Source organism: Ascochyta rabiei, chromosome 1, assembly GCF_004011695.2.
Source record: "Ascochyta rabiei chromosome 1, complete sequence".
Classification (NCBI taxonomy): domain Eukaryota; kingdom Fungi; phylum Ascomycota; class Dothideomycetes; order Pleosporales; family Didymellaceae; genus Ascochyta; species Ascochyta rabiei.
In genome coordinates this window covers 3,157,313-3,180,605 of record NC_082405.1, presented here as the reverse complement: position 1 = coordinate 3,180,605, position 23,293 = coordinate 3,157,313, and the positions used below count along the sequence as shown (strand labels likewise).

The following is a 23,293-nucleotide window of genomic DNA, read 5'->3' as shown; positions in this document are numbered from 1 at the left end:
CTCAATCGACTTGATTGAACATTTGCAAAACATGGAGAACATTTTCGATGTGAATCTGATGACCTGCGGCCGGCAACCAACGCTGGAGCCCAGGAGCTGATGCAGTTGTTTAGCTGCGGACCGCCAAGCTTTGTTCAACCTCAGCTCACCGGCCTATCGTCGACGAGGGCGGTCAACGCGCAACGCAACGGCTGGGATGGCCTCAAGCAAATCTCCATGGCTCGAATGTATGCTGGACTACCTCGACGACCGAAGTTCGGGCGCCAATTCGCTCCTCCGCAAGCCGAGCATAGCTCAGCTGTCCCCCCCGCTCACCACCAGCCTCGCTACCCAACTCGAAGCTGTGAACCATGCCATGGGTGACGACGGCCACCACAGTACACACCTGCTATAACTGCAGACCGTTAAACACTAATCTTTTTAAACGCAACAGCGACGGCTCCTGTGTCTATCGCTGCCCGCCAGCGCTTGTTGTCTTATAGAGATGCTGACGCGACAGCTCCAGCAAGCATGTTCTTGACCTGGTATGTACAGTACCGATGCTCGAGGCAACTTTGCTGACCTCAAAACCAACAGACTTCTAGCTCCTTTCTCAATGCCGTGCTCCGTGCAGGCATGCTCTCGATCGCTCCTCCCTGCCGTGAACCGCCGTCGACCGAATCTTCGACCGTCAAGACGACCTTGGTGCCGCACAAACGAATAACCTATACACCGTGATTGCAAACAAAGAGGCTAACGAGCTTGAATCCGTGCAGGGCAGGATACTACAGACGGGACGTGACCCCACGGGCGGCGCAATCGATCCCGGCTGCGACCAGGAAGAGCGTAGTACGCCCGAAGCACTGCAGCCAGGTTCTTTACCTCTCTGCATGCTGGTGATATGATCGTCATATGCACTATCGTTGCCGCAGGCCTGCTGAAGTCGCGATGTTTCAGTTCCGCTCTTGATACGTGGTGAGGCTGCTCCCGAAACATGGACTACACGAGCATTCCAAACCGCAGCACTCGAACTAAACAATCTGGCGCATCCTAGTCTGTTGCAGCAGATGTGCTGTTCCGACTCCTCTGAGACGTCGCAGCTGGCTGATACCGTGTTAGACACTGATACCAAGCTTCGACCTTTGTTGCAGCAAAGCGTAGCTATGCGTTGACTATGTCGGAGGCGTATATATTGCCAGCATCCTGAGGTCAATTGGAGCCAGTCATCCCATCATTCATCCCATCATTCGTACCATCTTGTAATCTTCTTGCCGGCCAAGCTCTTTTCGATCTATTCTATCATACCGTATATCGTCCAACGACCCTAACCAGCCACCATGAGGTTCACTACTTTCGTCGCCGCCGCAGCTTTCTCCAGCGCTGTCTTTGCCTTGTCTGGTAGATTATATCCGATTAGCCTCACGAGCACGTCACTAACAGCCCGCAGCCAAGCGCGACCCCCAGGACGATGTTGCCTCCATCCTCGAGGCTCTTCGCGAGAACAACCCCGAAGACGCCGAAGCCGCCGCGGCCGTCATGAACGTCAAACTTCGCGCTCGCGCCCCCGCACCTCAGGACGACCTCGACTCCATCCTTGCTGCTCTTGATGCCAACAACCCCGACGACGCAGCTGCCGCTCGCCAGGGCACCAAGCCCACCGCCTCCAAGCGTGAGCCCCAGGACGACGTTGCATCGATCCTGGCTGCGTTGGCAGAGAACAACCCCGAGGACGCCGAGGCAGCCAAGGGCGCGATCCAGAAGAGGCAGGACGACGTTGCCAGCATTCTCGCAGAGCTGGCCAAGAACAACCCTGAGGACGCAAAGGCGGCGCAGAGTCTGGCTAAGCGCTGGATTGCTTAGAGGTAGAGGTAGCGGTAACGGTGGGAGGTGTTGAAAGCTAATGTGTTAATGCTGTGTGGATTGTATATAGGGCTTCTTGTAAATGTGAACAACCTTGAGCTCGTTCTCACTAATGCACTCGTTGAGCTCTGATTTGCCGTCCTTTGGACAAGTGTGAGCGATCCATGTGATTCGAATATATATAGTGATGTGGCAGACGAAGGCGGAGGCGACCTTTCTCCGCAGCACAGTGCGAGGTAAAGCTCATAAATGGGAGGATCCATACACTTCGTTCTCCAAACTATGCAATGTGGATGAGGCTGTAAAGAGTATACAAGGCGATCACGAGGGAGGATAGGGTTGAAGAGGATAGCAGGTGTATTGAGGTACGTAGTATGTGGTAACGAGACTAATCGCTGGTGTATCAGCGATAACCTCCGACATCCTTATATAGTCCGGGCTGACTAGCCCCATGGTAGCTCGCCAAGAGTGGCAGAGGTACCTCCGGGCCCAGCGCCTGACAGAGGCAGCAATGTGTTTAGTCACTCAAGATAGAGCGTGGAAGTGAAAACCCCAGTACACGGGCTTAGCGGACATGGAAGGCGGCAATTGATTGCTGATCGTGCAGTGCACGTGATCTTGATCAAACTCACCTCGAGGGCTCCACCTCATGCCTCTAGACTGGCCCACACCGCAGTTGAGGCGATATGGACAGTTTGGGTGCACCAAGTCGGGAGCAAGACGACGCAGAACGCCGTCGAGGTTCGCGAAGTCTGATGAGGTCGCCCTTCTGCGACCGGGACATGGAATACGGTGGGACCAGGAGCATATGCTCGAGGACATGGAATAACGCAAAGTTGGGCAGATTTACTAATTAGTAATTACTAAGTAACACTAATTTAGTAAATAGTCACTACTAAATTTGGTAGATTATTAACTATTAATACTAGTTAGTAAAGATGTAAGGGCTTGACTTAGACTTACGGTAACTTACCTTAGCTACACAGACTAAAAAAGGTATAGTAATCTATTAGAAAGATCAACTATGGTTCAAACAATGTAGATACCCGTAACATCCTACCATTACTAATTAGTACTTATTAAGGATTTGTTTTTAGTAATTATCAAGTAGTAGTTACTAGTAAGTAATTACTAAAACGCTAAGCTACTTTCAGCGTTACTAACTAGTTACTTAGAAATTACTAAGTAATTACTTAGTAAAGCCCCATCTATGGAATAACGGTGTTTCCTCACCGATACCCAATCAGGCGATTGGGCCGTTGTGTGTAATCAGAGAGTAGAGTCACCGAGTCGCCTGTACCACAAACCGACAGGCGAGGCGTCACACGTGCAAGAGCATTGCTATCGAAGGCATCGCAGCACCGGCGAGCTTCAAGTTCCGTAGCATGAACACGGCGCAGAAAAGGGCGGCTGCCATGAATGCATCGTTGCGTTGGCGGCGATTGGAGAGAAATTGTCCCGCTAAATGTGGCTAGCGCCTGCTGGCTAGCTGCCCCGCACCACGGTTCAAAACCTTCGCAGCCCTCTCTCTTTTCTCGTTGCAACGCACGCCAACGTCAAAGCCTCTATCTTGCAGAGAGCGTTCCGTGTCCTGGTCCCATCGCCAGAGACATCTCCTGCAACCTTTGAGAAACCGAACCCTCCCGTGCGAGGCATTCGTCCACTACATCACCGTTGAATTTTCGCAAGAGAAGACAGCCACAACACCGCCAAAATGGTCAAGTAAGTCTCGCCACGCCGCTGCTGCTACTCGAGATGTGAAAAACCTCGATGCAGCCATTGCAGCCGGACAGAGCACGATGCTAACATGTCTTCAGCTTCACCACCGAGGAGGTACGTTGCGCGCACACATGCCCCGCACCATGCGACGATATTCGACACTATCGAGAGGGCAACATCAGGAACACGCCATACTGACAGCGCAACCAGATCCGTGGCCTCATGGACAACCCGGCGAACATCCGTAACATGTCCGTCATTGCCCACGGTAAGCAGCATCGCCATCACTACACTCCGCCGCGTGCAAGGACAGATAACTGACGTGCCCCGCCACAGTCGACCACGGCAAGTCCACCCTCACCGACTCGCTCGTCCAGCGTGCCGGTATCATCTCGGCCGCCAACGCCGGCTCTGCACGTTTCACCGATACCCGTGCCGACGAGCAGGAGCGTGGTGTCACCATCAAGTCCACCGCCATCTCCCTGTTCGCCCAGCTCCAGGACGCCGATGACCTCAAGGACATCCCCACCAAGACCGAGAAGAACGAGTTCTTGATCAACTTGATCGACTCGCCTGGTCACGTTGATTTCTCGTCTGAAGTCACTGCCGCTCTCCGTGTCACCGATGGTGCCCTTGTCGTCGTCGACACCATTGAAGGTGTGTGCGTCCAGACCGAGACTGTGCTCCGCCAGGCTCTCGGTGAGCGCATCAAGCCCGTTGTCATCATCAACAAGGTCGACCGCGCTCTTCTCGAGCTCCAGGTCTCCAAGGAGGACCTGTACCAGAACTTCTCTCGTGTCATCGAGTCAGTCAACGTCGTCATCGCCACCTACTTCGACAAGTCGCTTGGTGACGTCCAGGTCTACCCCGAGAAGGGTACCATTGCTTTCGGTTCCGGTCTGCACGGATGGGCTTTCACCATCCGCCAGTTCGCCTCCCGTTACGCCAAGAAGTTTGGTGTTGACAAGAACAAGATGATGGAGCGTCTCTGGGGCGACTCTTACTTCAACCCCAAGACCAAGAAGTGGACCAAGGTTGGCACACACGACGGTCAGCCCCTTGAGCGTGCTTTCAACCAGTTCATCTTGGACCCCATCTTCCGCATCTTCAACGCCGTCATGAACTTCAAGACCGACGAGATCCCCACTCTCCTCGAGAAGCTTGAGATCAAGCTCACCAGCGACGAGAAGGACCTCGAGGGCAAGCAGCTCCTCAAGGTTGTCATGCGCAAGTTCCTTCCCGCTGCTGATGCTCTCCTCGAGATGATGATTCTCCACCTTCCTTCTCCCGCCACCGCGCAGAAGTACCGTATGGAGACTCTCTACGAGGGTCCCCACGACGACGTCAACGCCATTGGTATCCGCGACTGCGATCCCAAGGGTCCCCTCATGTTGTACGTCTCCAAGATGGTCCCCACCTCCGACAAGGGTCGTTTCTACGCCTTCGGTCGTGTCTTCTCCGGAACTGTCCGCTCCGGTCTCAAGGTCCGCATCCAGGGACCCAACTACGTCCCTGGCAAGAAGGAGGACTTGTTCATCAAGGCCATCCAGCGTACCATCCTCATGATGGGTCGTTTCGTCGAGCCCATCGACGATGTTCCCGCCGGTAACATCCTTGGTCTCGTCGGTGTCGACCAGTTCTTGCTCAAGTCTGGTACCCTCACCACCAACGAGACTGCTCACAACCTCAAGGTTATGAAGTTCTCCGTCTCCCCCGTTGTCCAGCGTTCCGTCGAAGTCAAGAACGCCCAGGATCTTCCCAAGCTCGTCGAAGGTCTCAAGCGTCTCTCCAAGTCCGACCCTTGCGTCTTGACCTACATCTCCGATTCCGGTGAGCACGTTGTTGCCGGTGCCGGTGAGCTCCACTTGGAGATTTGCTTGAAGGATCTCGAGGAGGACCACGCTGGAGTCCCTCTCCGCGTTTCCGACCCCGTTGTCCAGTACCGTGAGACCGTTGCGGGCACATCGAGCATGACTGCTCTGTCCAAGTCGCCCAACAAGCACAACCGTCTTTACGTGACTGCTCAGCCCCTTGATGAGGAGGTCTCCCTGGCCATCGAGGCAGGCAAGATCGGTCCCCGTGACGACTTCAAGGCTCGTGCCCGTATTCTTGCCGACGAGCACGGCTGGGACGTTACCGATGCCCGTAAGATTTGGTGCTTCGGTCCCGACACCACTGGTGCCAACTTGCTTGTCGACCAGACCAAGGCTGTCCAGTACCTCAACGAAATCAAGGACTCTGTTGTCTCTGGTTTCCAGTGGGCCACCAAGGAAGGACCCGTTGCTGAGGAGCCCATGCGTTCAGTCCGCTTCAACATTATGGATGTCACTCTTCACGCTGATGCTATTCACCGTGGTGGTGGTCAGATCATCCCTACTGCCCGTCGTGTGCTGTACGCTGCTACTCTGCTCGCTCAGCCCGCCCTCCAGGAGCCCGTCTACCTTGTCGAGATCCAGGTTCCCGAGCAGGCCATGGGCGGCATCTACGGTGTGCTCACCCGCAGGAGAGGTCACGTCTTCGAGGAGAACCAGCGTGTCGGTACTCCCCTCTTCAACATCAAGGCTTACCTGCCCGTCAACGAGTCTTTCGGTTTCACTGCCGATCTCCGATCCAACACTGCTGGTCAGGCCTTCCCTCAGTTGGTGTTCGACCACTGGCAGGTTCTCCAGGGTGGCTCGCCGCTTGACAACACCACGCTGCCCGGTAAGATTGTGGCTGATATGCGTAAGCGCAAGGGTATCAAGATCGAGGTACCTGACGTCAACAACTACTACGACAAGTTGTAAGCGATGGAAATCAAAAGTGTTAGATTTCCTTTCGTTTCGACCTCGTGGAGTTGGACAGTCGTGGGCCTGTTCGAGGCCGGTGGTCGCTGCACGACAGGCATGGTTCCCTTGTTGGAGCACCAGAGCTAGATAAACGTCGGTCCGGGCAGTGTGCCCATTGATTTAGTCGGGTTCTTGGGCTTTGGACTCGAGCTACGGATGATGACCCTTTTCCTTGCTGTTCAGCGTGTAGTGTAGTTTGCAAAAATCGAACTAGATTGCACATAGGAGAATGGTCGATGTGACGCTATCATTGAGTATTGTCAGTGACTGGACATGTCCAGGAGACGAGAGCGCCCTTCAGCCAAGCGTTTGCCTGTTTCCACGCTGCTGCCATGCTGCTTCCATGCTTCCATGCTGCTGTCATGCTGCTTCCATGCTTCCATGTTTCCATGCTGCTTCCATGCTTCCATGCTGCTGTAGCATTGACTTGCCTGCTCGCGGTCAGCGTAGTGGGGCAGGACAAGTTGAAGCTCTGACGTTCTTTTTGGGCCGATTCTTGGGAGCTCCCCAGCACCGTCCACTTTGCGCAACCGCGACCAACGACAGAAGCCGAGGACGCAGACTTGAGGCGCAGGCACGGCAACAGGCACGCGACCATGTTGCTGCAAGAAGAAGACTCGGAGGCGTTCAAGCGCTGGGTGCTGCCCAAGCTCGAGACCATGTACGCCCACACTCGTCGCATGGGCGTGGTGGACGGAGAGACTGACACGGCACGACAGATCTGACGCAGATGCCGAGGTCCTTGCAGACTACGTCCTTGCTCTCGTCACGGCAAAGGACACAGACGCCAACATCAGGCGCAACTGCCTAGAGAGTCTTTCGGATTTCCTGCAGCATAGTAGGTATTGCGCACGCCTGCTCGCCACAGGAGCGCTCCACGCTGACCCTGGCTAGACACGGCGGCCTTTGTCGATGAAGTCATCGACACTCTCAAGGACAGAGCCTATGCCCCCCGCGCGAACGCAGACGCATCGCCTCCGTCTCCCGCACCGATCCCCTCCATAGTCGGGCCCTCGACCTCCGAACACCTCGCCCACCCCTCGCACGCGTCCAACACCGCCCCCCTGCATGCGCCCAGAGGCCCAGCCGCCTCTCGAGTCTCGCATGGCAAACACCGCTTGCCCGACCGCCCAGCTGGAGCTTCTCCTGCCGCCAGCGCGCAACACGAGCGGCCGCGAAAGCGCAAGCAACACGAGCGGGACACGAGCCAGTCGCGAGATGGCCTCGACCTGCATTCGAGCCGCCATACTGGCAACGACAGACCCGCCAAGCAGGCGACGCGCAGAGGGAAGAACGGTCGCGCTGGAGGACTGAACGCACAAGCGCCTGCGTTTGCGCCTATGCCGAACATGCCCCCATTCAGCCCGGCCTTTGGACACGTTCCGCCCTTCGATCCGGGCAACCCCATGGCCTTCCTAGCCATGGCCGCGGCGCTCGGCATAAACCTGCCGGGCATGCCTCCCATGCCTGTGTTCAATGCGCAAGGAGCCGACACAAGCAACGTCAGGTGCGCCGACTACGATACAAAGGGCTTCTGCGCGGCTGGGACTGTCTGTCCGTACCAGCACGGGCTCGAGTACGACCCAGACCACCCTGCCCAGGGCGTCAACGGCGGGCACAGCAACCAATACGGACATGCACGCCGAGACAGAGGCCACAGCGGTCGCAGTCGTGCTGCATTCTCGCTGCCTGGGCCAACACACGACCGCACCAACACTACAATCGTCGTCGAGCAGATCCCAGAAGACAACTTCAGCGAGGACCATGTGCGACGCTTCTTCGGCAAGTTCGGCACCCTACTCGATGTGCAGATGCAAGCGTACAAACGTCTGGCCGTCGTCAAGTACGAAACACACGACGCCGCGAGGGCAGCCTACAACAGTCCAAAGGCCATCTTCGACAACCGCTTTGTCAAAGTGTACTGGCACAGGTCTGACGCCGACCGAGACCCCTACAATCGCAGTGCTTCCGGTGCAGACAGCGAGGAAGCCGGCTACGGAGACACGGAGACGTTGGACCCGGAGGAAATCGAACGCCGCCAAGCCGAAGCACAACGAATTTTTGAAGAGCGCCGGAGGAAAGCTGAGGAAGCAGAAGCAAAAGCAGAGGAAATCGACCGCAAGCTGCAAGAAACCAACGCGGAAATCCTTCGTGTACGTCGCGAACTCGCAAAAGCATCTGGGAACGCGAACGGCGAGTTGGAGGAGGACTTCTCCCAGGATCTGGCTACCTTGCAAGCAGAAGCAGAGAACCTGTTCGCGCAGCAAGACGCCGCGACGGAACCTTGGCGCGGCAGCAGTCGTGGCGGGACGTACAGAGGCTCGTACAGAGGCTCGTACAGAGGCCGTGGACAAGCATTCGCACCGAGAGGGAGGGGCAGAGGCGCATACCGTGGGCGCGGAGCTCATGGTGCTGCATTCGGCGGCGCCAGGATGGGGGTGAAGAGACTCGACAACCGACCCCGGCGCATTGCCGTCAAGGCTGTTGAGCCTGGGAGCAGGAAGGACGAGGCTCTGAGACAGCATCTCTTCGTAAGTTGTGCTGCGGGTTACATCGGCTACAGCTCCTAACAGCACGCAGAACGTGCCCGACATTGTCAGCACCGACCAGCATCCAGAACAGCCCCACACCCTCATACTCACCTTCGCGGAGCGGTACCAAGCTGACTCGGTAAGCACCTCGCCCATTCTTCTCACTGCAATCTAACACCCCGCAGTTCATCGACACGGCGCACCAGATCCCCGACGTCGGCAAGCTCGACATGGAATGGGTATCCAACGACGCCCTCGGCGGCATCAAGACCGCAGACGCAGACGCAGACGCAAACACAAACACAAACACAAACGCAGAGCCCGACGCGCTCAACAGCGACGCAGAGTCCGCCGCGACTGTCGACGGGCCTGACAAGCGCACTGTCGCTGCCGAGGACCCCGTAGGCGCGCCAGATGCGGACATGGATGTTGCCGAGGACGAAGACCAGTGGCTCTGAGCTGACTTGACCGCCTGCACGGAACGCACGGGGAGCAAAGGAAAAGAGCAAAGGGCACAAGACGAGCGATTCACAATGCATCAGCGTACCGTAGCGTGCATGACATGGCATGGCTGCAACTCTGCAAGATTCAAAAAAAATGAATAAAAAAATAAAAAAATACAGAGACGCAATAGCATAGTTAGTGTAAACTAAGAGAATATAAAATATAGTAATCTATACTATATTAGTATACTATCTTAGGAGCTTGGTATACACATGTATGGTGTACGTAGCGTGCATAACATAGCATGGTGTAAACGGAGAGAAGATGAAATAATTTCATCTGCAATGCATCAGCATAGCGTCGTGAGAGCGCAGTATACATATCTATAGTTTTACACAGCATACATAGCATAGCTGGCTACAACCCTGTAGAAGAAAAGACAGAGAGGTAATAGTATAGTGTACACTAGGAGAATATAAAACAAGGGGTTTTAAAAGGTAGTAGTGTAGCGTCTTAGGGCGTATAGACATGCATGGTTTATGTAGTGTGTATGGCATAGCTAGCGTTATACCAGAAGCGCACGACGTACACCTTGTGTAAAGGGTAGGTGTGATGCTTTTTTTTGCTTCTTGGACGCGTTTGCTTGGTTGAGTGAGTGAGTGAGTGAGTGAGTGAGTGAGTGGCCTCCCTCCCCTCCCCTGCCTTCTCCTCACCTCATCACACCACACCACTCGACCGAATGCCACCCAGCACAAGATCCACGATAGCGACACCCACACGGCAGCCCAATCCACAGCCGCCCAAGCACTCGTTTCCCCGCGCTCAGGCGTCGTGGCAGAATGCAGGAAGGCGGTACGTGGACTCTGCACGGTCGAGAAGCATCACGTTTGGGATCAGACGGGGGAGGACGTGCAAGGACAAGTTCGTCTCGTTATTCATCGCCATTTCATCCTATTTCCCCCTCCCTCCTATTTGCAGAAAAAAAAAGACTTTTAGAACCCATGACCCAAGCCCATGCCCATGCCCATGCCCACGCCCACGCCCACGCCCACGCTCACGTCCGTTCCATGCGATGCCATGCAACGTCGTTCCGTGCCGTGCCGTGCCGCCCCTGTCCGCGTGCCAACCCTGGTATCAAAAGCAAAAGCAACAAGTGAGAAGATTACTAAATACAGCAATGCTGCGCGCAGGCAGGCCAAGAAGAAGTAAAGTGGTATTGAGACATTAGATGGTCATGATGACGAGCCAGAGGAGCGTGCGGGGCGTCGATGTGCTTGTCGTAATGGCGGTAGAGGGGGACGTATTAGGCGGGGTGTTGAGAGTGCGGTCCGGTAGCAAGGGTATCGCCAGCGGGGAACCAGACCGAGCAGTGCAGAAACAAAGAACAGCAGGACTCGCATGCAGTCATTACAAGGAGAGGTCCGACGGCGGATTCTACTCCACCGGACTCTGCTCCACCGGAGTCTACTCCACCGGACTCTGCTCCACCGGAGTCTACTCCACCATGGAGCTGATTGGCGAGCCCGCGCGGCTCTCGTCGACTAGGTCGCTCATCTTCATCTTCTTGTGCCGAGGGCTCTCCTCCTCGATCTCCTCGATGCGTCTCTTCAGGGCCTGCTCGCGCTGCTGCGTCGCCTCGAGCTCGGCGCGCAGGGCGTGTTCAGTGGCGCGTGCCTGGCCCTCGCTGCTCTCCAGCTCGCTGACGCGGTTGCGGAAGAGGTCGTTGATGAGCTCCATCTCCGAGACGCGCGTCTTCAGGGCCGTGTTCTGGGCGGCGAGCGAGTCGTAGGAGAGCGGGGGCTCGAGGTGCGAGCCGTTGACCGAGGACGTGGAGCCCGGGGACGGCTGGCGCAGGCCGAAGCCGTGCATCGAGGGCGACTGGAAGACGGCATCGCTGCTCAGGGCCTGCTCGAACATGTGCTGGGGGGCGATGTTGGAGGGGTGGGCGAAGTTGGGCGTGCCGGTGCGCGAGATGGGCGACTGCGAGCGGTCCGAGAGGCCCGACGAGATCTTGCCGGATGCGCGGCGGTGTTGAGCGAGGCCCAGCTGCCCGTCGGCGTCGGGGTGGGCGGCAGCGAGGCCGTTGATGCCCTCGCCCTGCGTCGTGTTAGACAAGGCACATGGCTGCCAGGTGGGGCGCGTGTACCTTCTTGCGCCCAGGCCCGCCCGTCTTGACGCGGTTGCGGCTCTTGATGACATCCGTCTTGAGCGAGATTGGCCGCGGGCGGCCGTGCAGCTTCAGAAACAGGCCGCAGGCGTTGCACAGCACGGCGCCGCTCTCATCGCGGCGCCAGAGCGGCGTGGTGCTCGTGGTGCAGTTCTGGCAGACAGGCTGCGGGCGCGTTAGTCATGTCCGGGCAGCAGCGAGGGCAGCAGCGGGTGAAGGCACGCATGGGCGATGATGCAGTTGGACTGTTGGTGCTGACGGCTATCGATTGGAGTGCGATAAGGATAAGAGCAAGTTTTATATGCGTGCGGGCAGCAGCATCGCAGCCGTGCAACCTCAGCGCAACGGGAGAAGAACGTACCGGCGAGTTGCCCTGTCCGCCAGCAGTGGCGGGCGCGGCGGTCGCGTAGGTCATGCTGAGGCCATGGGAGGTTTTGCTGGGCGACGTGTCAGCGACGGGGCGAAGATGAGCGGTGCAAATAAATGCCAAGCCTCTGCGATAAGCCCAGCGCGGCTACGGCCGGCGACACGCGCCACAGCCGCAGTCTGCCCATGCCATGTGCTCGCTGGACGCAGCACTGCCCTGCACGTACCTGGGCGGAGACGGCATCTTCATCGACTGCGCCTCTCCCATGACGCCGTTGCTCTCGTTGTCCTTGGCGCTCGTCGATGCTAGCGAAGCCAGTGTCGACAGGGCCGGCAGCTGCATCGAGGCATGGCTGCCCGGCCGCTGCTGTGTAAACGACGCCACCGTCGAGCTCGACGACGGCCGTGAGATGTCGCGGCCAATGATCTCCGGGCTGATGGACGGCAGGGTCTTGTGGTCGAACGCTGGCGGGGACGTGGTTCTGATGGCGGGCAGGTCGAAAGCCTGCAGCATCGACGGTCTGCGAAACGAATCGTAGGCCTGAGGCCGGGGGAGGATCGAAGTGGACGCCGTGGTGGAGTACGGGGAGAGAAACGCGTTGCGCTTCTCGAACTGACAAGATGGACAGTGGTGTGCGGTATCGTAGCTTGCAGCCACAAACAGCAAACGGCACGTGTGAAAGCAGGTGGGCTTCGAGAGAGCGACTGGGGTGAGGTGTGTAGAGAGCGACGGGCACAGCAAAGCGCAGCAACAAACGAGTGTCGTGAATGTCGAGAAACAACCAGGCCAAAGCAAACGAGAACGAGAACGAGAACGAGCGACTGCGATGAGCCACGAGCTGGAGCTGCTGCAGAGTAATGAGATGGTACTACCCACCGTCCATTCTCAGTGCACGCGATTATGGATAAGGGGGCCAAAGCCCACCCCTAGCATCCCATCCCGTCTATCGATACCCACCCATGTTTAATTTCTGCTAATCTAGTCTCCTGCATGACCTCAGTCTTCGCAAGCGCCCCGTCCAGTCCCTGCGCGAGGCCTGGCGATCCATCGAACGAGCATGTCCCATCCATGATCCATCCATCCATCCCACAAGCAAGCAAACAGACATCAACACCAAGCCCAGCAGCGTCAACACGGACTCCACCACCCCCTCCCAGAAAGGAAAAAGACCATCCCTCTCTCTTCCCCCCATCAAGCCACACACGCACAGAACCACTCCGCTCCCCCTCCGCTCCCCCTCCGCTCCAACCCAATCCACTCCAAACGGTACGGTTCGGTGCATGGCGACCGCGCCACACGAGCCTCCAACCAACTAGCCTCAGGGGAAATCCAACCCGCCACGCTAGCCCCACAAGCGCAGTCGCTTACGCCGCATCTGATTGGGCCCGTGTCGCAGCCCTAGCTAGATAACTCGAACTGCACTGAACTGAACGAAACTGAACTGAACTGCACTGAACTGAACTGCACTGAACGGAACTGCACTGAACGGAACTGCACTGAACTGAACTGAACGAAACTGAATTGAACGGAACTGAACGAAACTAAACTGAACCACACTATACCGACTCCCACCACGCGCGTCGCATGGTCTTGCAGGTACGTAGCGTCCACGGAGAGCTCCCAAGCTGCTGCGTGGTAAATGGCGCGCTGTCGTGCGGCTGGCTCTACTGGCTGTTTGCCGTGAATCTCTTTCGTGGCACGTTGCTCATCTAGAGCATTTGTCTAATTGCTCTGCACAGCTATCGGGCTTTAAGCCGTCGCAGCTTGGGAGGGAGCTTAGTTTTATTTCTCATCACATGCTTATTAGGCAGTTTGGGTTGTGCTTCCTGTAGCTAGTGAAGATCTCATGGTATACGTTTTGTATTATAGTGTACATGTATATACAATCTACCAAGTCGCGCTATCGTACAACTCAACTAGCTATTCATGACTCTCTGGGCGCCAAAATACCGCTCCTGCATCGTGTCGCTTGTTCGCGGCATCGTCTCGACTGCCCTGCACACCTGTGGCGCCTTGAGCTCTAGCAGCTCCCGCGCCCACTTGCCTTCCTTCTCAATGTATCCCAGGCCGTTCATCTCGTCCTCCTTGACGCCGCCAAACGCCTTGGCCAGCACCACCAGCGTCTTGTATCTGGGCAGCACGCTGTTGCGCTTGATGTCGTAGTGTCGCAACTCCATCCATTGATACCCCTTCCTGTCGTGACGCACGTAGAAGGGCGTGAGGTTGCGCCACCCGGGGAAGCGGGGCATGAGATAGGTTTCTGCAATGGTAAAGGCGGATAGGAGTTGCTTCTTCTCGGCGAGCGCGACGACGAACTCGTTCCAGGTAAAGTTGTCGAGCACGAAGCCATTCACGAGGAGGTCGCGGATGGCGACTTGGGCTTGCTGGAGCAGCGTGCCGTCGGGATCTTCGCGGTTGATCAACGACCGAATGTAGATGCGGGTTGCTTTTGTGAGAACCTGACGTCGGTTCATTGCGATGCGGGATTCTTCGAAACGTTGAATGACCGTGCCGTCAGTGAGTGAAGGAGATTCTGGAGGATCGGGGGCTGGGTTCATGACCTGCTGGAACGTCTTGACCAGCCTGGAAGCAGATGAGAGAGCGAGGTCCCAACATTTTGCTACTTCGTCCCACTCTCCAGCGCGGTAGTGTGTTTCCATGATCGCGGTGAGAAAGGTGATGGGAGCATCGTACCCAGAGGAGTCCTGGTCGGCTTCGGCCTTGGAAACGAGGTCTTTGCAAATCTCGTAGGCGCCGCGGGTGTTGTAGAGGGTGATGAGCAGTCCGTAGTAGGATGCCGGGACGGCAGATTGTGTTTGCACGTCAATGTAGCGGTTGAGGTTCGGCTGACGATGGGCCATGTCGCGTCCGACGTCGCCACTTGACAGCATGTCGCGGAGAAGTCTTTCCACATGCCTCAGATGCTGCCGAGGGTTGCGGTTCTTGGCCTTCATCAGTCTGACGAGCTCGGACATGCCGACTGTGTTGATGGATGCCTGGCGCGAACTCATGGTTTGCGTCACGCCTCGTTCAACCATGCGTTCGTAGGCGTGCAAAGCCAGATCATACTGCCCTTCTCTCAGAAAGCCAGTCATGACGATTGCGTAGTGAATGGCCTCCACACGCATGTTGTTGGCCGGTAGGGTTTTTCTGAGAATCTTGTACGCAGCATTCGTCTGCCTGATCTCGACCAGCGATCGCATCAGGCCGCCAAATGTTATGTTGTCAAGAGGGATCTGATTGACGGTCATCTCCTGATACAGCCTCCTGGCGTTGCCAACATCTCCTCTCAGAGCATAGTACTGAATCATGATGTTCCAGGTGTGTGTGAGTGGGTGTCCGGTAAGCACACCTGCTTTCCATTGCTTGAGCATGTCCTGCGCAATCTGCTCTGCTCCTTCTGGGTCTTCAGCATTCAAAAACGCCTGCACGTAGCCCGATCGGGCTCGAACATCCTTATCGAGATGGACGCCCATCTGCTTTCCTCTCGAAAACAGCGCTTCAAATGCTTCGATGTCGCCTCTGTTCGCGCACATGTCGAGCATGGGCCCAAATGTATGTACGTTTGGCTCCATACCGGCGTCCAAGGCATTGTTGAATGTTTCAAGCGCGCCATCGAGATCGTCCGCACGAATGTATGTGAGAAGCAGTGTGTTCCACATCTGTACGTCAGGCGTCAAGCCGAGCTCCTCGCTGATATAACGAAACGCGGCCACCGCTCCAGGGATGTTAGCGCGTCGAGCTTGGACGAACAGAAGACTATTGGCTTGCTTGTGTTCTACTGTGGTGCCATAACTTGCGCGGTGTTCATCAAAATACTCCCGGACACGTTCGACTTCGCCGTGTTCGGCATAGATGAGCAGCAAAGCTTGCAGGACGTTGAGCGGAAGTGGTTTGCCGGGGTAGAAAGTACGAATGTCATTCACCATGTCGTTGACGCGGTGCAGACTGCCGTGGCTGCCATGGCTGTTGAGGATTCCCGACAGCATGGGCAGCTGAGGTGGACGCGTTCGGAAGTCCGGATCATCTACACGATCGTAGAGATACCACTGTCGATATCTGCGATACAGTTCAAGATGGAGCTTCCGCTTGTTCGTGTATTGACGGTATCGATCGAGTTTGAGCATCGTGGTGAGGGCGTAGTTGTAGCTGGCGTCGACAGGCAGATTGTGCGCGTGGAGGTCGTCGAAGAGTTTGGTGAACCAATCCCATATGTTGTCCTCGTTTGGCTTGCGCACATGCAGAACCCGGTCCATAACATGGGGCAGGAAGCTCTGAACAAAAGTGTACAGGACGGCTCTTCTCCTCGGCGTCGATATGAGCTCATCCTTGTGTTGACGAACATACAGCAGGAGGGACTGTACGTGCTCTTTGATCTCTGGCAGTTGAGAGGCTTCAGTCCATATTTCTGGCAGTGTGGCCTCTCCCCAGCGGATGCGATACAAGGTCCTCTGACCGTTGATGCTGAATCGATGCTCGGTAATATACGCCCTGAACACGCGCAGTGCAAGTTCCCATTGCTCGTCGGCCACGAGCCGCCGAAGAAGAACGTCGGTGCCGATGTCGACCACATCATCCTCGCGTGCAACGAATCTGCCTTCTCGAGCAGCTTCACGGTGCAGATTGATAGCGGTTCCCGTCTCTCGAAGAGCAACACACGCTATAACAGCGGCTCGATATGCCGAGGCCGTACGAGAAGTCTCGGGGATGGCGTTGAATATTTTGATGACACGAGTAGGCACTGCCGGCTCGTTGTCTGCGACAAGGTATTCGAGGAGAGTCAGTCGCAGCGCCGAGGTGACAGCAGAGGGTCCTTTGTCAGAGAGAGCCAGGTAGAGTTGCCAGGCCAGCTCCTGCTTCCCTGGCTCCAACCTGCGCAACAGCTCGGCCAGGGCATCGTGCGCAGACGAGCACTGCAGGCGCTCGTGCATCTCCCGCTGTGCATCCTTCGCTTCTGCCGGGTCGACTACCTCTTCTCTCGTCTCCAGCTCGGCTATCCCTACCATGGGCTTCACACGGCGGATTGTAACAAAAGTGCGAGCGGTCGAGGGTTGCAGCTGGCGCCGTCTCGCTTCTGATACGATTTCACCTCGCACCGAGAGCTTCCTCAGCAGAGCGAGGCTTTTCTCTGGATACAGGAAATCCAGCGGCGTGCCGTCGCTGCTGCTCGCGGCCGGCTGGTCTGTGCCACTGTTGCTCGTAGGGCTGATGGCCCACCATAGCGGCAAGCACAGGTCGCTCGCACCGTGGTGCCAGAAGGTCGAGTGCAGCTTGCGGCGACTGGGCAGACATGGTCTGGGTGCACGAAGGAGCTGGCGGCCGCCGGATTCAAGGCATGTCGAAGCGCGCTCAAGCATCACCTAGGGCGTCGAATGCGCATGCAATGCAGCGAGAGCAGGCGGGTGGCGGGGCTGGTGCTGGTGCTGGTGCTGGTGCTGGTGCTGGTGCTGGTGCTGGTGCTGGTGCTGGTGCTGGTGCTGGTGCTGGTGCTGGTGCTGGTGCTGGTGCTGGTGCTGGTGCTGGTGCTGGAGGGTGTTGTGTGTGCTAGCCGGGGAAGCTGGCAACGGTCGACGGGGGAGGTTCGGAGCTTGCAGGCGTGCAGTGCAGTGCAGGGCAGTGCAGGTCAGTGCAGGGCAGTGCAGGGCAGTGCAGGGTTGGGTTGGAGCGTCGCGAGGATCGATGGCTGCTCGAGTGGATGAGAACAGAGACCAATCGTGCAGGCAAGCAGGAAAGAGGAGGAAAGAGGAAGCAAAAGGAGGCAACAGGAGGCAAAAGGAGGAAACAGAAGGAAATGAGACAGAGGAGGGCAGGGCACAGCACCAACAGCACAGAGGCAGCGCGGCGTGGTGGCAGTGGCAGTGGCAGTGGCGCGTGCGTATATCGATGACCTTTGCACCAAAATTCTGGAAGCTAGACACGACACGCCATGTCAGCCGACTTTCCCAGCCAGGGCCCCGGCTGGCGCGGCTTATGTAATCCTCCGTGCTCGACGCCGCGCCCATGCCAGGCCATGCTGGGCTGGCTGGAGGGACCCCACACTGCCCTCGACCCCCGACCCTCGAGCCTCGAGCCTCAAGCCGCAGCTCCACGACCGCGGCCATGGACGTCACCAAGTTTGTCGCCGAGTACCGCGAGGCTGCCTTCCTGCTGGGCGACTACAACACCTACCGCGCCCAATTGACCCGCCGACTGCGCATCGTGCAGAAGAAGCTCGGCCGCGCCACGCCCAAAAATGCCAAATATGCGGCAAAGACGCCCGTGACGGCAGAGGACATCGCGAAGAACATCGAGTACGCACAGTGAATGCGAAGCGCAGACGGGCTGGCTGACTGCTCAAGGTTCCTCCACCTCCTTCTGCTCACCTCGGAGCGCGCATGGGCGCATGCAATGGCCATGAAGGCCCTCCACGCCGAGGACAACGCCGACAAGAACATCACCGGCTCCACCCGCCAGCACATCATCTCGCGCCTGCACAAAGCCGTGCAGAGCGCCAACGAGGTCGTCGCCCTGCTGTCGGACCCCGCGAGCGCCGCCACCGAAACGGACGTGCTCGAGGCCAAGGCATACGTGTATGCTCTTGCTGGTGCCCAGGACTTTGAGAAGCAGGCCGAGGGTATCAAGGCCAAGGGCGCGTCGCCCCACCGCTGGGACGCATGTCTCACCAACTTCGCTGCAGCCAGAGTCCTGTACAGCGCTCTGCACAAGGCCACCAAGAAGGACCTGTTCAAGGACGTCCTGACTGGGACCATCGACCCTAGCATTCGGTACGCCGCCTACCAGAACCGCATTCCTCGCACCGTCGGTGTGCCAGCTGTCGCGAAGAAGTACTTCCCCGCAAAGGATGAGCAGCTGGTCAAGGCTGTCCAGCACATCGACGCAACAGCTCTGCAGGAGGAAGAGGCAACCGCTTCGAGTACGTCCGGCCTGGTCTTGCCATTGCTTGGTGCTAACAGCTTCACAGGCTCCCAGATCACCTGGCGTGGGCGAACCGCAAACATTGTCGATGCTGCCATCGGACAGGCCCTGGTCTCAATCGAAGCTGCGTCTGCCAACCTGGACCAGTCCAGCGCCTCTTCACCGAAAGACCGAGCCAATGCATACGACGACATCCTCATCGCAAGTCAGGACGCTGTAGACGCTACACGACGAGCCATTGAGGAGCTGGAGAAGGAAGGCGTCGACGAAGGGGATGCACGCATGCAGGACCTCCGCGTCACCAACCTCGCCGTCAACTACGATCTGATCTCGTGGCGTATTGGCAGGAACAGAGTGCTCATTGGCGCGGACGATGGCCTCACTTTCTCACCAAACCCGCCCCAGAAGCCAAGACGGCCTCGCAAGGACGGGAAAGAGTGGGCAGAACGAGAGGAGCCAACAGGCCGCAAGCTTGCACGACTACGAGAGCGCACTGCCTTGTACGACGCAATCTTGCAAAGCATCGACTCGATCAAAGACCTCCGGGGTGCGGCGCGCGACACTGGCTTCATCGCCGAGCTCGACGGCCAGCGCGCGTACTTCCAAGCGTTGAAGTGCCTGAACCTGTCGCACGCGCACGCCTTCCTGTCCGCTCCAAAGCAAGCCCTCGCCCTCTGCAGCCGCGCCATGTCTCTCTCCTCACAAGCCGCGTCCGCGCCAAACTCGACAGCCACCACTTCATCCAACGCCACAAAACTAGCCGTCTCGGAAAAACAGGCCGCAACCCTCAAGCAGAACCTCGAGAACCTGAACTCGCACTACCGCGGCGTCGTCGCCCTGTCCCAGCTCTCCGCAAACTCAGATACAGCCTCCAAAGCCGGCCTCTCCAACGCCGCCCCCGTCGTCGAGCGCCTGAATGAGTATCCGTCTTCCGGCTCCGTCGACCTCAAGAACCTAGTCACTTGGCCGCCGAAGCTGAAACCCGTCCCCGTCAAGCCGCTGTTCCTTGACGTCGCGTGGAACTACGTCGAGTATCCCGGCCGCGCGGCGCAGCAGGTGCAGCAGCCCGAGCCGGAGCCTCAGCCGATCGAAGCGGCCAAGCAGGAGGAGAAACCGCAGAAGAAGGGCTGGTTCTCGTTTGGTAGATGAATGCACTGCACCGTAAGCACTGTAAGAACAGTGTGCTCTTTCTACCATAGAGACGTATACTACAGAGACACACTACATCTAGCAACCTTGATCTAACCTCTTTCTCACACTGTATTCTCTTGCCTTCTACCTCTGGTACCCTTGAGAACTTAGTCACGTAGCCGCCTAGCTGAAACCTGTCCCTGTTGAACCGCTCTTCCTTGACGTTAGAGCTACGCTGCGTATCCTAGCCGCGTGGCCCCGCAGCTGTAGCTAGAGCTAGAGAAGAAAAATCAGAAGATTAAAAAAAAATAGGAGAGACTGCAGAAGCCGCGGGTTTTCTTTAGTAGATAAGTAGACTGAACTATCTTAACCCGCATCAGACCGTGAGAACAGAGTGCTCTACACACTACAGAGAAAACTTACATCCTACTAACCTCTACTCAACCCATGTCTCAGACCGCACCATCTTGCCCTCTATCTCTCTACTTCTAATCCCTACACACACACACTCTCTCTCTCTCTCTCTCTTTTTTTTCTTCTGGGGGGGTTCATCTGTTTCTGCGTCTTCATTACCTTCGCATCAACTCACTCGCTTTGCTTACTAGTGATGAAATCTGTGGAAAGCAGATGTATGCGAGGTATCTCATTGCAGTATTCGCCACTGCATATGCTCATACGATCAACTAGGTGGTGGATTGTCGTCTGAAGTGGGGATATTGTGAACGCGGTGGAGTGGCTAGATGGTGGGGAATGAGATGAAGTAGTTAAGAAGGCTGTAAAGTGCGAGGGTTGGTTGGGGTGGCTGAAAGGATAGTTAGGTGCAGAGAGGCGTTTAGTGGTACTGGGGTTGTTGGGGTGTGGGATTTTTGGTGGAATGGCGTGGTAGAAGGGGGTTGGTCAGGTGTAGATGCTGTGGTAGGAGTGAAATGATGAGATTATCTTCTTTGTCGATTTTGGGCTACGTACTGCGAGACTGAGAATGTATGTTTGATGTTTGGCACGAGGGCAGATAAGACGTAGGCTACTCGAGAGGGGTTGCGTCTACGAAATTCGGTTTTGGTAGAGACAGGAAGGTGTTTGATACTCTGAAGGGTGAAGTGCTGACTTGTGTACAAAGGAGGCGTACCGAAAGAATTCTGCTCTGCGCCGCATTCGATACATGATGGGCCCGAGTGTTAGGTGACTGCAATATTGTACGCTTATCCTAGCACTGTGCTCATCCAAGTCGTCTGCGTGTTCTGAATCGCTTCTTCAGGTTTGTCTGGTGCTTCAAAAGAGGGTTCGTCTCCGTCTAGGTTCATGTACTCGTCGATGTATGAATATGGCTGTTCTTCGAGGTCGGAGCCGAATGTGAGATCCATGTCTTCTTGCATTTCGGGCCTCTTGTCTCCGATCGTGTGATCCGGTTCGACTCTGATTGGGATTGGTTGTTTTTGCTGTTCCTGCGTGCCATAAGACGCTCCGTGCTCTATGAGGAGTTGTGCCATTTCATTGTGCCCTTTGCGTTTAGCGGTATCAAGTGCTGTTGAAGAATGCCAGAAAACCGCCGAGTGCTCCAGATTTACATCTTGCGGGTCCCAGTCTCGATGATTCAGCACGAACATTGCAAGCTCAAAGTCGTTAAACTCTGCTGCCAGGTACAAGAGGGATTTGTACTTTACCCACGTTTCTCGGGCATAACCTCGCGAGTTGATGGAAAGTTTTTGCTTATCTAGCAGACGTTGCGCCACCCCGACTAGCGAGGTTGTTTCATAGCAGGTCTCTTCGGGTTCGAGGATCGAATTATCGTATCTGGATAACACTCGAACGATGTCGAGCTTGTTGTTCCAGAAAGCTGCTAGCAAAGGTGTTTCTAGGTGAGAATTGAGCATATTATGCCTCGCACCATGATTCAAAAGGGTCTCGACAACTTTCAAATGACCATTGCGTGCGGCTGAGTGAATTGCAGTGCCTCCATTGCCGCAAAGCAGATTATGCTGAGCGCCATTGCTCAGCAGAATCTCGACGACGTTCAGATGGCCACGACCTGCGGCCCAGTTTAGTGGATCTGTATGCAAGCCGAGATCAACTTTTCCGACAACTAAGAGGTATCGGACTACCTCTGAATGTCCATTCTCGGCCGCAAGGGCCACCAAATGTCCCCAATTGATGGTTGCATTTGGCTCGTATTCGAGTAACATCTCAAGGACGGCCAGGAATCCTCTCTTAGCTGCTGAACGTATCAGGCAATGCATCCTACTGATTGTACGTGATGACTTGTTGCTTGGGTCTTTGCAATGTCCTGACGGTGCTAGTAGAATTTGGACTGCTGACATCTGTCCACGACTGACAGCGTGTTGGATTGGTGCAGCTTTCCTTCCCCTGTATTCGGCAGCGTCTGGATCAGACTTGAGAATCGACTGGAGGATTGGGATCTGGCCAATCTTTGCAGCGGCAATTGCGAGCGCGTGTGCTTTGGAGGTGCGATCCTTCTTCAGTTGAGGTTTCTCGACAGCAAGCACAGCTTGCACCAGTTGTACATCTCCGATCCGAACTATGTGGTCCACAAAGCCAGGGACACTACTGTTCCAGCTGTCTGATTCAAACATTCTGACGGATCCCCCAGCCCGTAACAATAACAAAACGCACTCAGAATGTCCACCCAGTGCTGCTTCATAGAGAGGCGTTTCGAGTTTCTCGTTTTCGATATCGAGTCGTGCATTCTCCTCCAGAAGGAAATGAATGATCGCGGTCTGACCGGTCCGGGCTGCGCAATGTAGAGCAGTATTCTGATCTTGTGCTTGTGAATTCACATCAAACTCTCCATTGAGTATACTCTTCAAAGCATAGAGATTGCCAGTGCTTGCCGATTGCCACCAATCGAATACTTTATGCGGCTCGGACTCTAGAGCCGTAGAGATTGAGTCCTCGTCATTACTGTTTAGCTTCGCACCAACTCGAGATCGGTTTCGAGGAGCGGTATCTCTGCGTTTCTCGGGATGGTATCTTTTCATGTGGCTTGCAATGTTGTCCTTCCGTGAAATCTTCATATTGCAATCTTGAATGCCACAGCCATATCTTGGGTTGCCTACACGGTGTCGTGCCTCAATGTGCCGATGAAGGTCCGCACGAAGTCCAAACCCTCGACCACAATTTTTACATATGTAAGGCTTCTTGTGCGTCTTCAAATGTTGACTGCGTCACAATCAGCTACAGGCGTATTGAGAAAGACGTTAACTTACTTGAATCTACCCAGTGCATCAAATGTTCTATCACACTCTGTGCAAGAGAAGACCTCCGAGGACATGATCGACGTCGATGTGCTCTCGCAAATGCCGACCTACAAATCGATTTTAAGGCACCCTCGTAAAGG

General features: G+C 56.1%; 8 protein-coding genes across 8 annotated transcripts, besides 20 other annotated features; 5 read left to right on the top strand and 3 right to left on the bottom strand.

Annotated features, from left to right (window-relative positions):
- Window positions 1–1,316: 1,316 nt before the first annotated feature.
- EKO05_0000966 (uncharacterized protein) lies at window positions 1,317–1,839 on the top strand (the record flags this gene model as incomplete). Its single annotated transcript, XM_038936626.1, has 2 exons — window positions 1,317–1,377; window positions 1,427–1,839. The coding sequence occupies 2 exons, from the start codon at window positions 1,317–1,319 to the stop codon at window positions 1,837–1,839; spliced, it is 474 nt and encodes a 157-aa protein (XP_038803508.1).
- Window positions 1,840–2,139: 300 nt separating this feature from the next.
- Window positions 2,140–2,341: a mobile genetic element.
- A 344-nt stretch (window positions 2,342–2,685) lies between these two features.
- Window positions 2,686–2,775: a tandem repeat.
- A 30-nt stretch (window positions 2,776–2,805) lies between these two features.
- Window positions 2,806–2,889: a dispersed repeat.
- Window positions 2,890–2,900: 11 nt separating this feature from the next.
- Window positions 2,901–3,039: a tandem repeat.
- A 514-nt stretch (window positions 3,040–3,553) lies between these two features.
- EKO05_0000965 (translation elongation factor 2) lies at window positions 3,554–6,344 on the top strand (the record flags this gene model as incomplete). The annotated part of the gene is made up of 4 exons (XM_038936843.1): window positions 3,554–3,561; window positions 3,657–3,672; window positions 3,769–3,826; window positions 3,895–6,344. 4 exons carry the CDS (start codon window positions 3,554–3,556, stop codon window positions 6,342–6,344), a joined length of 2,532 nt encoding a protein of 843 aa, XP_038803507.1.
- Window positions 6,345–6,722: 378 nt separating this feature from the next.
- Window positions 6,723–6,799: a tandem repeat.
- Window positions 6,800–6,982: 183 nt separating this feature from the next.
- Window positions 6,983–9,375, top strand: EKO05_0000964 (uncharacterized protein; the record flags this gene model as incomplete). Its single annotated transcript, XM_038936691.1, has 5 exons — window positions 6,983–7,047; window positions 7,106–7,224; window positions 7,281–8,917; window positions 8,967–9,056; window positions 9,103–9,375. The coding sequence occupies 5 exons, from the start codon at window positions 6,983–6,985 to the stop codon at window positions 9,373–9,375; spliced, it is 2,184 nt and encodes a 727-aa protein (XP_038803506.1).
- Window positions 9,189–9,234: a tandem repeat.
- Window positions 9,376–9,507: 132 nt separating the features above from the next.
- Window positions 9,508–9,535: a tandem repeat.
- A 38-nt stretch (window positions 9,536–9,573) lies between these two features.
- Window positions 9,574–9,613: a tandem repeat.
- A 94-nt stretch (window positions 9,614–9,707) lies between these two features.
- Window positions 9,708–9,775: a tandem repeat.
- A 234-nt stretch (window positions 9,776–10,009) lies between these two features.
- Window positions 10,010–10,043: a tandem repeat.
- A 316-nt stretch (window positions 10,044–10,359) lies between these two features.
- Window positions 10,360–10,423: a tandem repeat.
- Window positions 10,419–10,485: a tandem repeat.
- A 370-nt stretch (window positions 10,486–10,855) lies between these two features.
- On the bottom strand, window positions 10,856–12,408 carry EKO05_0000963 (GATA zinc finger protein 3; the record flags this gene model as incomplete). The annotated part of the gene is made up of 4 exons (XM_038936520.1): window positions 10,856–11,458; window positions 11,508–11,693; window positions 11,890–11,965; window positions 12,122–12,408. The coding sequence occupies 4 exons, from the start codon at window positions 12,406–12,408 to the stop codon at window positions 10,856–10,858; spliced, it is 1,152 nt and encodes a 383-aa protein (XP_038803505.1).
- Window positions 12,409–12,957: 549 nt separating this feature from the next.
- Window positions 12,958–12,982: a tandem repeat.
- Window positions 12,983–13,107: 125 nt separating this feature from the next.
- Window positions 13,108–13,157: a tandem repeat.
- Window positions 13,158–13,303: 146 nt separating this feature from the next.
- Window positions 13,304–13,447: a tandem repeat.
- A 364-nt stretch (window positions 13,448–13,811) lies between these two features.
- Window positions 13,812–17,252, bottom strand: EKO05_0000962 (DNA helicase; the record flags this gene model as incomplete). The annotated part of the gene is made up of 1 exon (XM_038944850.1): window positions 13,812–17,252. One exon carries the CDS (start codon window positions 17,250–17,252, stop codon window positions 13,812–13,814), a length of 3,441 nt encoding a protein of 1,146 aa, XP_038803504.1.
- Window positions 17,253–17,267: 15 nt separating this feature from the next.
- On the top strand, window positions 17,268–17,594 carry EKO05_0000961 (uncharacterized protein; the record flags this gene model as incomplete). The annotated part of the gene is made up of 1 exon (XM_059635538.1): window positions 17,268–17,594. One exon carries the CDS (start codon window positions 17,268–17,270, stop codon window positions 17,592–17,594), a length of 327 nt encoding a protein of 108 aa, XP_059491521.1.
- Window positions 17,306–17,424: a tandem repeat.
- Window positions 17,492–17,549: a tandem repeat.
- A 301-nt stretch (window positions 17,595–17,895) lies between the features above and the next one.
- On the top strand, window positions 17,896–19,959 carry EKO05_0000960 (signal recognition particle subunit srp68; the record flags this gene model as incomplete). The annotated part of the gene is made up of 3 exons (XM_038936529.2): window positions 17,896–18,185; window positions 18,234–18,808; window positions 18,857–19,959. 3 exons carry the CDS (start codon window positions 17,896–17,898, stop codon window positions 19,957–19,959), a joined length of 1,968 nt encoding a protein of 655 aa, XP_038803503.2.
- Window positions 17,938–17,974: a tandem repeat.
- Window positions 17,975–17,988: a tandem repeat.
- Window positions 19,850–19,896: a tandem repeat.
- A 1,181-nt stretch (window positions 19,960–21,140) lies between the features above and the next one.
- On the bottom strand, window positions 21,141–23,227 carry EKO05_0000959 (uncharacterized protein; the record flags this gene model as incomplete). Its single annotated transcript, XM_038936762.1, has 2 exons — window positions 21,141–23,115; window positions 23,163–23,227. 2 exons carry the CDS (start codon window positions 23,225–23,227, stop codon window positions 21,141–21,143), a joined length of 2,040 nt encoding a protein of 679 aa, XP_038803502.1.
- Window positions 23,228–23,293: the final 66 nt, after the last annotated feature.